Source organism: Pectinophora gossypiella, chromosome 6, assembly GCF_024362695.1.
Source record: "Pectinophora gossypiella chromosome 6, ilPecGoss1.1, whole genome shotgun sequence".
Lineage (NCBI taxonomy): Eukaryota > Metazoa > Arthropoda > Insecta > Lepidoptera > Gelechiidae > Pectinophora > Pectinophora gossypiella.
The window spans coordinates 10,863,882-10,878,754 of record NC_065409.1 but is presented as its reverse complement, the minus strand read 5'-3'; the positions used below and the strand labels follow the sequence as shown (position 1 = coordinate 10,878,754).

Below are 14,873 nucleotides of genomic sequence, written 5' to 3'. Positions count from 1 at the left end.
TTTCAATGTCTTTGACCAATTTAATAAGTTCAGTTGGACCTCTATTAAATCACTAAAGTTAACCTCCATTTTTTTAAGATAATAATATATCTAGAGTGTGGAGGATAGGAAGACATAATATGGCTTATGAAGCCACACTCTATGCCTCATGATTCACGATGCACTCATTGTTCCAGCTCTAATGCATGCCGTAGTGTTCGGCAACGTGACAGCGATCATCCAGCGGATGTACTCACGCCGGTCCATGTACCAGAGCAAGTGGCGCGACCTGAAGGACTTCCTCTCCATCAACCAGGTGCCCAAGGAACTGAAGCAGAGGATGCAGGACTACTTCCAGACCATGTGGTCGTTGAACCACGGCATCGACATTCATGAGGTGAGTACAAACTCCACAAACTAAATAGAGTAACTTTATATTAAATATACATTAGTCACTATGCTTCTAACTTGTGTTGCTTCTTTTCTTTAGTACAGTTTTCACTGCCATAGTTGGCTCGACCATTATACACGTCGATACGGCTCACCATACTACCCATATTAGTCTAACAGAAAGCTCGGTGGGACGTGGGTACTAAACTCGCCTCTGACTAGCCCAATTGAGATATAGTCGTGAGCTTATGTTGTTCTATGCTTGATAGAATACGTGCACTTACTTGTCTTTCCGGGCATGTCGTAAAATCCGACAGAAGGATTGTGCCATTTCTAATAATTGTTGTGTCTACTCCACTTCTGTCATTTCCTAGATTATTATTTTCTCATTCCTCTCTCAGAAATAATATTACATGGGGATTACGAGCATGATTTTATGTACTTACTTATTTAATTATTTATTTTATTTTCTTCAGGGAGCTAACAGCTTCAATTACAAATAAATACAAAGAAGTTAGCAGAAGCATATTTTACTAATGTCATATCAGTACATTTTTAAATTAATTCTAAATACAAAAGCCGTGGGAACAATTAGACAAAAACAGTCTACTTACATGCATAGTACAATTGATTACTCGATAATATTTTTCGTCAAAACATGTATCTCTAATCTAACTACAAACACAAAAAACACGGTTAAAACAGAAGAGTCAGAAATATAAATACAAAATAAACAAAAGCATAATTACCCATCAACGAGGACAGTCACGTAGGAAGGCTGTGCACAGTTTCATAAAAGATTCAGTATTCCCATCATGTTATTAGTATAATAATTCCATACGGAAATGGCATAATACCTACACAAATTGTAAGCATAATAATAATTCATGTGACTTGTACAAGCCATTATCTTTGTAACGTATATTTATGTTAATAAAGGCATACCTTAGGGAATACACAACAGTTTATAATAGGGTAGTTTCCAACTAGTCAAATCAGTTATTTTTTGCTAATTGTCAAAACACGACATTAGAGACGTTAAAGAAAAATGTGACAAAATGTCGGACTTATTATTGAATTAAAAAATAAATTAAATAGAAAAAAGAAAACGTTCTTTGTTAGTATTAGATATGTCTTTTAGTTTTCATAATTTCACAATTTATCTTTGACCTAGGAAACTACCCAATTGTATGATTTACATTTATAAGTTCCTACAGTGACGTAGTCAATTTGCTACAATCGTAGCGCGTAGCACGGCTGCGTAGCAACATAGCCTACGCCAGTAAAAATCACTTATGTACCTATTATACGTACATATAAACTCATGATTACAAAAGTTACATTCAAAGATCTGTTCCTCCCGCTATAACTGGAAATATAAAGTACATTCAGTTTCAGTAACTAAACAGTCGCAGTCAAAATAAATTAGTCTAGTCAAACTTCAAAAAGACCAAAATTCCCAAAGGTCTCCGATTAAAAGTCAATTTTCGTTATAACGAGCAAATGTTATAGACCCTTTAAAGTACAAAGGTCTAAGTTGAAGCAGATTGAACACATCAAATGTAACAAATAAATACAAACAACATAAAATATTCTGAACATTTAAGGCTACCTTTCGAGTGAAGTTTCACAATATACGGAACAGGCCCAACGTAATCGGTTTTTCTTAAGTGAATACAGCACTTCTAACGTTTTGGGAAATCAGTAGACCCTTATTCAGAGAGATTGACTTACTGAACACATGTATAAAAATTGTTACATTTGCTTCATAAGCGGTCGTGTTCATATGATGATCGATTGGGTTACCTAATGTATAACCCTGGTACCACTAAGTGGTTAATTCGGTTAAGTATTAACCCCTAATCTATCGATCTATTCATATTAAATACCTGAATTGGTAATGACCTCTGTGGTCCAGTGGTTTGGCGTTGGGCTCACGATCCGGAGGTCCCGGGTTCGAATCCCGATGGGGACATATCACAAAAATCACTTTGCGATCCCTAGTTTGGTTAGGACATTACAGGCTGATCACCTGATTATTCGAAAGTAAGATGATTCGTGCTGCGGAAGGCACGTTAAGCCGTTGGTCCCGGTTACTACTTACTGATGTAAGGGAGCTCGGTGGCGCAGCGGTAAACGCGCTCGGGCTGCGATGCGGCCGGTCATAGGATGGGTGACCACAAAAAAAGTTTTCATATCGAGCTCCTCCGTGCTTCGGAATGTTCGTTAAGCCGTTGGCCCCGGCTGCATTAGCAGTCGTTAATAACCATCTATCCGCACTGGGCCAGCGTGATGGTTTAAGGCCCGATCTCCCTATCCATCCACAGGGAAGGCCCATGCCCCAGGAGTGGGGACGTTAATGGGCTGATGATGATGATGTAAGTGAGTAATCGTTACATGAGCTATGTCAGGGGCCTTTGACGATTCGATAATAACCCTGACACCAGGGTTGATGTCGATGAGGTTATTAATTTACTTCACAACCCACACTATAGAAGATAAAGTTTGGTTGTGTGAACAATTGTTAATTTACAGCATGTTAATCAAAATCAATATACGATATAAATAATGACTGATACCATTTCATGGAACCTTATTTGGAAAGTAATTATGTAAGTAAGTACGTAATATAGGCCGTATGTTATCCTGTTTCCACTCACACATCTAGCTTTTTGTAAGTAATTAACAACATTAATTGATGAAGATATAGAAAGGAGAGTGAGATTGAGTAATTCAGTGAATGGGGCAATGCACGCAGTTGTTAGTAGCCAATGTATCTCGCAAGATGCGAGGATGGCTGTTCACAATGCAGTGCTTGTCCCTACGCTGAAGTACGGTAGTGAATGTTGGGTATGGCAGAAGAAGCATGAAAGTAGGATCAATGCCGTAGAAATGAGGTCTTTGCGTAGCATCTGCGGTGTGAAGTTGAGTGATAGAGTGAGAAACAGTGTGATAAGACAGAGATGTGGTGTAAAAGACGATATAGTGACTAGGATTGAGAAGGGAATGTTAGGTTGGTTTGGACACGTAGAGCGGATGAAGGATAATAGGATTGCAAAAGCGGTATATGTATAAAGCGAAAGTTGATGGTAGGGCTGGCAGAGGAAGACCGAGAAGGACTTACGATGACCAAATTGGAGATGTCCTTAGAAAAGGTTCAATACGATCTACTCTGAACCGGCGTGCGTGTATGAAGCGATTGATGAATGTGGAGGAAGCAAGAGAAGTGTGTCAGGATCGAAGCAAATGGAATTCTATAGTCTCTGCTTACCCCGGTGGGAAATAGGCGTGAGTTTATGTATGTATGTATGTAAGTAATTAACAAAATCAACACGGCATTTCGTAAAATCCGACAGACGAATTGTGTTCTTTCTAATATAAGGGCGATAGGCAGACCTGCGAAGAGACCTGTCTCTTATCACCATCAGTTCATCTTAGGCCTTCGCATCAACAATAGCTGCAAGTTGGTCTTTGATTACTTGTGGTTCGCCCACCCCATTAGGTTGTTGATAAAATCAAATCAGTTTGTTGTTTGGTTTGGCGGCCCGTCCTTTAAACATTTATATACCAAGGGGATGATTCAGACCATGATTCTGAGTTGACAAGAAGTGGAATTTCCTGTCGAATTTTAGTATTTTTTAGTTATTTTCAATTCCATATTTTCGCGACGGAAAATTCCACTTGATATAAACTCAGAATCATGGTTTTAATCATCCCTCAAAGATTTTGTTACGATGTCACTAACACCCTGTATTTGATAAGCCTAACAGAAAACTTTTGCAAAAGAAAGAAAGATTGAAGACAAAGTGGGCCTTATTTAACTGGATTAAATTAAATGGGTTGGAAAAGAAATATAAACGTTAAAATTCGTTTAATTTACCCCATAACTCTCTTCCAGCTACATAATTTTTCGAGATGAAGATAAATCTTTTATTTTCGAGTAATCCTTTATTTCTCAGTCTCTTTCATGTCGGTAATGCTTGAACTGAAGAAAATTTAATGTCCGGGGTTGGTCACTTTGAAGTTACGAAAAAGGCAAATGTAATCAGTGCTGCAGAGGTTATTTGGAGAAAAGGCGTTGGGAGAGAAATGTGGATTTCTGTACACTTACCGCCTTACCAATAAAAAATAAACGCGTGTATAATGTATTTGACAGACAAACAAAATTCCATCGAATTATTTGATATTTGGATTCAATTTTGACTGGCTGGCAAATGATGTGATGCGGTTATAGTACAAAATTCTAGGTACAATACTGTTTTTTTTTTAATAAAAATAAACACCCTTGGTCGAGCTACGCCGTAGCGCGTAGCATGTTGCATATCGCGTAGCATTAAAGCCTACGAAAATTTCAATTGAATTTATGGTAATTTCAAATCATTGGGGATAAGTATGTGCCTCACATTCTCCCAGTACTTATTTATTCTGCCAGTGTCACGTTACATTCACTTTCATACATACAACTATCCCAGTTTTATTACCCTCTATTTCAACATGAACATAAAACCTAAAAATAAAGGTGAAATAATGTCACAAGTAATACCAATCTTAGACTTATAAATCTCATGTTATTTACAACAAAACAAGGTAACATTGCGAAACGCACAGGATCTTGCAGATATTTTTATATTTACTTTTTTTGTTTATTGAATATCTTACGATCTCTTGGCTCAAGATGTAAAACAAAATTTACTAGAATTATATACATAGGGTAAAATTATTGTCACATAACAAATGTTTGTATTAGTCATGGAAAATACAGCGATAATATGGGAAATATAAATTATATTCTTTTTATTCTTCTGTCATTTTATGTTTTGTGTCTATTAAAAATGTTTACGATAATGACTCCGAAAATGAACAAAAAGATAATAAATACACTACCGGAGTAGGTACATACTCATAACGGTGCAAAAGAGTAGTGTTGAGTGACTCTCCCACTGGTTGATGATACAACATCCGTTCCGTGCACAAAAATGCTCATAAATTTCTGTTTATGACACACGTCACAAAACGAAAATAATTATGTTTAATTGCCCACTACACTCAAACATAAAACAGGCTCTCGCTCCATTTTCGCGCACATTTCTCAAGTGTCGTAATTGTTTTATTTTTAGACCCTGAAGGAGTTTCCTGAGGAGTTGAGGGGAGATGTATCGCTCCACCTGCACAGGGAAATTCTATCCCTCCCTATATTCGAGTCTGCGTCACAAGGCTGTTTGAAGTTGTTGTCTTTGCACATCCGTAGCAACTTCTGTGCACCCGGCGAGTACTTAGTGCACAAAGGTGATGCACTGACGTATATATACTACATATGCAACGGATCTATGGAAGTGATGCAGAATGACATGGTCGTCGCTATACTGGGTGAGCAAGCCTTTTGTTATTAAAATTTTAAGGTAAAAAGCTACGAATTATCCCGCAATAAGGTGTCTGTGCTTTGTTACATTTCTAGGATTAGGCAAGGTGGCTGGAAGAAGAGAAAATGGACGCTCCATAATTATTATAGTTCACTATATCGTCATATTCAATTCAAAAATATCTTTATTCAGTAGGTAACATAGCTACACTTTGAATCGTCAATTTTTACATAACGAACGTCTCATCCGCCTAAAACTACTGCAGCTTCTCACAACCTGTATAGCCGGAGAAAAGAAGCTGCAAGAAAATCCTCGGCACAGGGCCCTAGATGTTCTTTAAAAAAATAAAAATAAACATAAACTATTGGTATACAATTGAGTAATTTAGCTGCCTAATATCAGTTCCCAGACAGTTAATCCCATGCATTCATATCTTCTAAATAATCAGTAACTTTATAATAACCTTTTTTGTAAAGTTTTTGTTTAACTACTGTCTTAAAACAGTTGAAAGGTAAATTCTGAATGTCAATGGGAATCTTATTGTAAAAACGACATAAATAGAGTATATTTTATATAAATAGTAAATTGATGCTAACAATAGAAGTGTAGAAAGAAAATAAAAGCTCTCGTATTTTCCGATTCCGAATATATTTTGCAAGCTTAGAGTTGTTTTGTTTATAGTATTTGTTTCCATTCTGTGCTCTAGTTTTGGAACACAGGTCGCAATCAAAACCACAATCAGGTTACAGAGTAGATTGGTGACGGGACTAAAATATTGCGTATAGTTTTGTTAGGATTTCTAAAAAGTTGGGGTACTTACTTACAGTGATTTAGTATTTAGTTAGATGGAAAAAGTACAATAGGCGGCCCGATATCTAGGTAGAAATTTCTTGCAGGCGTTACTATTAAACATTCGATTTTTAAAATTGAGACTACTCAAAGCAGTACTGTAAGGTTATATTACGAACGTACTAAATAGTATTTTTGCTTTACGAACTTTAAACAGCCAGTAGTTTTATATTTACCAACTTGGGTTACTTTAGGTAAGCTATAATCCCCCATTTGCAATCTATGCTGCCATAACCCACAGACTAATCGCGTCTAGACACCCGTATATAACAAACAGTTTACGTTAATCTTATTACGGATTATGCAAATTGTAATGAATATCTCCCCTTTCAAAGGTAAGGGGGATCTGGTGGGGTGCGATATGAATACACATCTACAAGCTTATAATGGGACCGGGCAGTCGCAATCCAACCCCGATGTTGTTGTCAAGTCGAGCAGCGATGTTAAGGTAATAGACGACATTATTTTATTGTTATCAAATCTTTATCTACTAGGAACCGACTCTAGCTAGAGCAAGCATGACCCATAAAAAGGACAAAATAGGTCTACAGTTTCAAATAACGGCCTCTGTGGTCCAGTGGTTGAGCGTTGGACTCACCATCCGGAGGCCCCGGGTTCGAATCCCGGTGGGGACATATCACAAAAATCACTTTGTGATCCCTAGGATACTAAACAAACTAGTTTAAACAATCAGGTGATCAGTCTGTAAGATATTACAGACTGTCCGAAAGTAAGATGATCCGTGCTTCGGAAGGCACGTTAAGCCGTTGGTCCCGGTTACTATTTACGTGATGTAAGTGAGTAATCGTTTCATGAGTCATGTCATGGGCCTTTGCCGCTTAATCATAACCCTGACGCCAGGGTTGATGAGGCTGGTATTCCACCTCACAACTCACACGATAAGAAGTAAAAGAAACAAGAAGTTTCAAATCTTTGTGAGGATTTCACAGAGTGTACTAAAAATATTTATAAAAAAATATTTAAAATATTTATTTTTTTTTTTTTTAGTTGTCTATGTTGTGCGTACTTTACCAAATATAAACGTTTTTAATAGAAATTATCATAAATTCGTAATTAGAACTAACATCAAGATGCTAAACAAACAAATGTAACCGCTATAGACAAACAAATAAGAATGTTTATTTAATAGGCTAGTTTGCAACTAGTCAAATCAATACTATGGAATTTGTATGAAAAAGCACATTATGACGTCATAGAAAAACGTAATAAAGTGTCGGACTTATTATTACGTTTTTCTTAATTAAAATTCATTAATAAGTTAAAAAGAAAACGTTTTTCGTTAATTTTAGATCTGTCTTTATGTATTCATCAGAATTTCATAGTTAATCTTGAATCTAGTACACACTAAATTGTATGAACATGGCAATTTATTAGGGGGTTCAATTGCAATGCAGTATTGTACGAAACTTTAACAAACACAATTCCAACTACTTTAGAACTATACTGCAGATTCCCCGTTTCATCTGAAACTTCTCATAATCCTATCTGAACATCGTCTAGACTAATTCTCTGAATGTCTTGATTAAAACATTGTTTTACGATAGAACTCGAACTAGAATTTACGAGTGTTTTATCACAGTCCTGGATCGAATTTAATACACAATCTATTATGTTAAGACAATTTTTACGTTTTTTATCGGCCCAGACTGAATCTTTTTGTATACAAAAGGCAACGGGCACGAGAGAGTTGATAGAATAATAAAAGTAATCTCATAAATCAAACCCTTATAAATATGAAATGCTCTCAATACAATAAACATTCCTTGTTGCTCTCTAAATAAATGGACCGGAGAGATACTTATATCAACACGTCACGTTATTGTAAAGGAACTACACTACTTCCCACACGGTAATTTATCTTAGTCTAGACAATCGGGAACAGTAATAATTAATGTATTTCACATGGGACGATAACGTGTTGATAGGTACATTTCAATCTAGAACTTCTACCATTCTTCCCCAGGCATTAACATATTGCGACCTAAAGTGCATCCACATGGGTGGTCTAGCGGAGGCACTGCGTCTTTACCCAGAATACCAACAAGAGTTTATCCACGATATCCAACATGACTTGACGTACAACCTTAGAGAAGGTTACGAAGCGGAGCAGGAGTCCGACGGCAACGGCCATCCCTCACTGACGTTACCCTCGATATCAGAAGACGATGAAAACGCCGCCGAAGACCACGCCTTATCGCCCAAGAAACCCATGTCAAACACCAATAGCCCGAGACATGCGAAATTCAGGTACATTTTTTACGTAATCCCCAAGAAATCCCACCTGACGTCGCCATTTACTTATCGATACGGTGGTTCCCAAACAATTTGGGTTCCCTGAAGGAACAGCGTGATTGATCGCGGTAAAATTACTCGGCCTATCCTGGGAAAAGTTAAATGCGTAAAAAATCTCGATAGCTGTTACGCCAGTCGACAAATTCAAGCAACTATACTTACCTACATTGAATACTCCCATATTATCAATTTAAATGTAGCGCCAACTCAGCGACTTGAAGGCAATTTTGTAACATATTAAAGATTGAAGCAAAATAGCTTTGTTTATTAATAAGGACAGTAATTACGGAGAAAACTTAACAGTTATCTACAAAATCCCCAAATTAGTCGTTTGTTTATAGTCAGATAATATCGGATAATAAGATAAGGGTTCTAATGGGGACAATTTGGTTATATAAACATTTTAGGTCGGATGGAGTGCAGAGGTTGTCCCATAGGGAACTGAGAGAGCGAATAGAACGGCAACGTTCAGTCGCCACGCCCAAGATTACACGAGCAGACTCCTTAGAGGGTTTGAACCTGGAGATGCACATGCACAATACTCGGTCATCAGTAGAAAGGCTGGACACACAAGTCTCCAGTCTTCATCACGACGTGGCCGCACTCAGCATGGAGGTAAGTAAGGTAGCTGGACACTTTTTTATAATGTCACTTCGTCTTTGTGATGTTATATGTACGTAATAATGCTCTGCTTGTCTAAACGTAACATATGTTTGAGCAGCCAATGTAAAACTAAACATTTATTGTTGTCTATGCTTCCGTGAATTGATCAATAAGTTCCTATCCTCTCAGAATATAAACACTTGTGAAGCGAAAGTAATAAAGTTTCTTTATTAGACCTTCGCGGTCCCTGCTGGGGTTTCCTAGAATCGTTTCTGATTTGAACAATAACGTCAGCTCAACGGTCACGGCCTCTGTGGTACAGTAGTTGAGTGTTGGGCTCACGATCCGGAGGTCCCGGGTTGGAATCCTGGTGGGGACATATTACAAAAATCGCTATGTAATCCCTAGATTGGTTAGGACACTACAGGCTCATCACCTGATCGTCCGGAAGTAAGATGATGCGTACTTCGGAAGGCACGTTAAGCCGTTGATTCCGGCTACTACTTACTAATGTTAGTAGTCGTTACGTGGGCAATGTCAGGGGCCTTTGGCGACTCAATAGTAACCCTGTCACCAGGGTTAATGAGGTTGGTAATTCACCTGACAACCCACACGATAGACGACTGATGAGTTATTACCTACTTAGTTGATTCGATTGTGTGAAGGAGGATGTGAGGAGATGACGACTGACAGAGATGAATGGAGGAAGGAGTATGATGAGTTGGCTATCGACTCCAACTGGGAATATGGTCATGAGCTTATTAAATGTTGTGTTACTGAGATTTTTGCCTCGTAGTTATTACTAAAAGTTATTGACGTTTTATGTGAAGGTTCGACATGCTATCCAAGCTCTCCAAGAGATGACGGCGGCCCCTACAGGCTGGCACGCGGCGCATTCCAACCCCAACTTGCAGTGGAACGCGCCACCTAACCAGCTCGCAAGGAGCTGCAGCCATCCTCCTGATGTCTTCTGTTGGGATCAGGTAAACACTTTTATATTTTATTTAACACTTTAAGGGTCAGGGACCATGGGTTATTGACGTTTTATTCATATTAGTATGACACTTCAAATTGAGGCATCGCCAGTTAATGTTTACTCCTTCAAAGTGTTAATAATGACCGCATGAACAGTTTGTAAACAGGATAACTTTATTTGATACACAGCAAGAAAGACCGCTGACTCCGACAAAAATGAACCGGAGTACGCAGACAGAGCCGTTCCTTCATCTGGTGACCCAGTACATCATGGAGCACCCGGCGACGGTGATGCTGCTGCTCGGGCTCGACCCCATGGCCAACCTGGCTCCGGTGATGGCTCCTACCGTCGACTACTACGACACCCGGGGCCGACGCCCCAGCGTGCTCGAACAGATCGTAGAGTCTGAGAACGGCAGCCAAACACCGTCCAGCACTACAAGCGAAAAAATCGAACCCAGAAGCCTAACAGGCAGTGCTAAAGACCTAGACATACAACCTGAAATGAAAAGACTATTAGACAAAGACTGCAAACCTCATCACCTGAAGAGGAACAGGTACTCCGCAAGTGATATCTGCGAGGAGTCCGAGAGGCTGCTGTCCAGCAAAACGAAACACCCGAGTACGCGCAGTCTCAAATTCAACCTTAACAGTTAAGTAAAGATTCCATATTTGTATTAATACATTCTGCTCATTAGACGTTAGACATTAAAGTAGTTAACTAAATCTAGCCTCAGTTCCTTTAGTAATAACTATATCGATGTGAAAGGTTTCAATTTACTAAGTACGTGATTTCTCAAGTAATAACATTGCTTTTCTATCAACGAAATCTAAGTTATATTTTTATACTTCGTTTAACTTGAACCGCCTGGTCAGCGATTGCAGTGAACAAGGGGTTTCCCTGTAGTGTTAGACTATTTATTATTCTTGTGTCAAAATGTTACATATTTACGAGTTGTACATATCAATCAATTTTAATAAATCGTTTAACTATTAGGTAGAGCATAAGATGTTCATGAATTCTCTAGTCACTGTTACGGTAATAAGAGAGAGATAAGTGAAAATTATGCAAATATAAAGGCAAATGTTCCCATTGGAGTACTTAGTACAGGCACAATTTATTGTACTATTCATTTACATATTTTGAAAATTAACTTCATACATATTTGATTCTTTAATTATATTGTAATAGTGGGACCTTTTTGAAGCTTGCTACTAAGTGGGTGAAATTCAGTCGTCACGTGGATTTCATAAAGAAAAAAATCTTTTATGATATATTTTTTGTGATAAATATTGCCGATAATTACGGTGTGTTTAAGTAGGACAATACTGGAGTAGATCATTCATAGAATAAGTGTAAACCGATGCGATATCCTTCTAAATGTTGACTAATTAACTTCCTCAAATACTAACAGACACTGTTGATCTCAAACAATGTATTGTATAGAATACAAACATCAATTTAACGGTCTTCCTTTCTTCTTAACGTTAGTAGGTAGATGTACATTGTAGCCTTTGTAGGTACCTATATACCTACAGTTTGTGGAAAATACCATTCAGTTCGAGGTGCTCTGGAAACGATAATTATGGTACGCTATATGTGTCAAATAGATATATAGCTGCAACGTTCAAATAAATTGTGCCAAAAGAAAATTTGTATTGTACTTATAAATATAAAATTAATAAAAATAAAGAAAGATACGTTATATCAATTTATAGGTTATAAATAAATCTTGCCGTACAGAATGTATTTTTTGATCAACTCTCTTAGGGCAATTTTAGAGTGGCACAAAAATTGATTTCTTATTTTTTTTCCAAAGAAAAGTGGAAGTCGAGTGAATAATGATAGGTATTATTGATAGGTAAATGTTCATTTACGTCCTATTGTCGACACTGTATTTTACCGAAGACCTCGGCTTTTGTGGGATTATAGGTATTTTCATAACTGATTCAAAAAAGATCTGTCTTCTGAAATTGTATTAATTTAAATATGATTATAGTAACTTAAAAGTGATTGTCTAAAAGATTGGTAACTTTCACAGTAAATATCGATATTTTTACCTCAACAAGTTATGGTTAAATAATAGATCAGTTCATGTAATTGTTACATCCATATATGTATACAATATTACTAAATATATACTATTTGTACATAATCTGTTTTGCGAGTTTAAAGAGCAATAACTTATTTTATTTAGATTCTGTTAAGATATAAAGATGTTTTTATGGTACTGACATAACCACTCTTAATTACGAAATCGTTTTCAACATTATGTGACTGTAAAACGTTGTAAGCATATTGCAGCTGGTTTTATATGAGGTGTGCCGCCTTATTATGTGTACTTTCTGCAGGTAAAAGGCATTCGTATGAATACTTCAAAATACTTATTAATTTATTTTCCTCCGGTTCACCCACATCTTGTGCTTAACTTTTACAAAGTAGTTGTAAAGTAAGAAAAACATTGAAATTAAATCCTCATACTAAAGTGATGTGATAATAGCAGTATATAAATGTTTACGAGGAAAATTTTATCCATGCGTAAAAACAGTAAACGGGCCTATACTCAAATGTTTTTCGAGGTCTTTGAATACGATTCTGGTAACGAGACGTGCTATTGTGTTAACGTAAGAGGTACCTATGAAGTCCCGTAATTGGAGGTTTTGCTGATTGGGAATCTGTGTGTACACTCCCCTAGTCGTTAGTTTCGAGAATAGGCCACTGGTTTCGACCAACCGCGAACCGGGAAGACAGTCAACGCACACTACAGCTTTACTCGTTTTCACTTTAGTAGAATGCCATTTGGTATCAATGCAATGTAATCTCCTTAGAGAATGGGAGTTTGACAATCGTTGATAATAAATTGATATAAGAACGGAGACGCTTACTAGAATAATTGAATAATAATCGAGGTGTACGTTGTAAAGAGCCCATAAATGTGATATGATGATGTAACACGTGCAGTGCCTAAATTCTCATTTATTTATTTACTTATTCTTTAACTATTGAGTCTTTAAATATCGAAATACGCGTTGATGTGCGTAACAATAGATATTTTGTACATAGAATGTTATTATTATCTTTTTCTTGTAGTACAAAAAAGTATTAGTTATAAAAAGTTTAATAAAGACGAATCGATGTTGAGATATTCTATTATTTATTGTGGAGTACCCAATTAAGTTAATGATTGACTTCAATCAAGATGTTCGGGAATGGATTTTTAGTGGATCGTTGGTTGAATTTATGTATTGGTTTGAACGGGGTGAATGGGGTTTGGAGGAAAAGAGAGGACGAGAGAGGGGGAGAGAGGAATGCAAAGTTGCAGCGTGTGCATCATTCGGTAAGTAATGACTGGGTGGGAGGTAGGTCGACCGGGAGCCGAGTTCGTCCGCGCAGGTCGCCCGGGATTGTTATGAGCCCCAACTTGCCATAGTATGCAAAATCTGGTTGCGATTTCAATAGCAGGTATATATCCAATGCAATATATACGTATATATTTCACTTTATAACGTAAACATACTTAATACATACATATAACAATTTAATTTTGACTACTTAAAATATATATTTAGTACTTATCATATTTTAAACTTGTAGATAAGTGACAAATCGACGCGTTCACATTTCCTTCGTGTGCACAACATAGTGTATTTCAATTTGAAATCTACATTTCTGATATATTATATTTAATTTTTAAGTAATTACATTACATTATATCGTCACTGGAAAGGCAAAATTACGTAAGCGCCAAAAGGCCATTTTGAGAAAAAGCCGTTTAAAGTTTAATTTTTTCGTTTTTTTATCATAACTTTTTACCCAATTATCCAATTTAGATGACGTCAATGTAAGGTTACATTGTTTTTTAATGTTCTATGTCCAGCAATACATATCATAACAGTTGGATTGCTATTTTAGGAGATAGTGGCGCTTACGTAAAAATGACTTCAGTTTACAGTAAAGCAAATTTACTTAACCGCCATCTGGTAAAAATATTATTTGGAAGCAAAATTACTTACAGCTCTTACGACAATGCATACAAGAACGACAATATTTCTTTAAATATAATAATACTGTAATGTTAGCGGAGTAAAAGTTACTGTAACGACTTTGACACATCTGCTTTCGTTATGTGAAAATTGCCTAAAAAGTGATCGATTGATTATGTCAGTTCACCAAAGATTCTTTAAAGTAAGTTTTTATAATATCTTACATGGGTAAAAAGACGTAAGAGACAAATAATTATTCTTAATACCTCCTTAAATTACTTATTACTTCAATTGATTTATAAAAATAGCTATTAAAATACTGAAGTGCCAGAAATAAAGTTTCATAAAATATAAATAATAGCGTACAAACCGTTATCTGTATGTAAAAGTTTCTTTTTAAACGGTTTTATTTAGCTAAAC

The 14,873-nt window shown here is 36.7% G+C and overlaps 1 protein-coding gene across 15 annotated transcripts in view; it reads left to right on the top strand.

Moving 5' to 3' along the window:
• LOC126367522 (potassium voltage-gated channel subfamily H member 8-like) overlaps window positions 1-12,625 on the top strand; it is a 128,416-nt gene extending 115,791 nt beyond the window's left edge. For 12 of the 15 annotated variants that reach the window (XM_050011073.1, XM_050011076.1, XM_050011075.1 and 9 more), the window contains 7 exons: window positions 177-376; window positions 5,487-5,736; window positions 6,914-7,026; window positions 8,563-8,846; window positions 9,299-9,515; window positions 10,325-10,477; window positions 10,659-12,625. In XM_050011073.1, coding sequence (XP_049867030.1) covers window positions 177-376; window positions 5,487-5,736; window positions 6,914-7,026; window positions 8,563-8,846; window positions 9,299-9,515; window positions 10,325-10,477; window positions 10,659-11,126 — 1,685 coding nt within the window. In that variant the 3' untranslated portion in view covers window positions 11,127-12,625. The remainder of the gene's footprint in view (window positions 1-176; window positions 377-5,486; window positions 5,737-6,913; window positions 7,027-8,562; window positions 8,847-9,298; window positions 9,516-10,324; window positions 10,478-10,658) is intronic. The other 3 variants (XM_050011080.1, XM_050011077.1, XM_050011085.1) reach the window with 1 other exon arrangement.
• The last annotated feature ends 2,248 nt before the right edge of the window (window positions 12,626-14,873 follow it).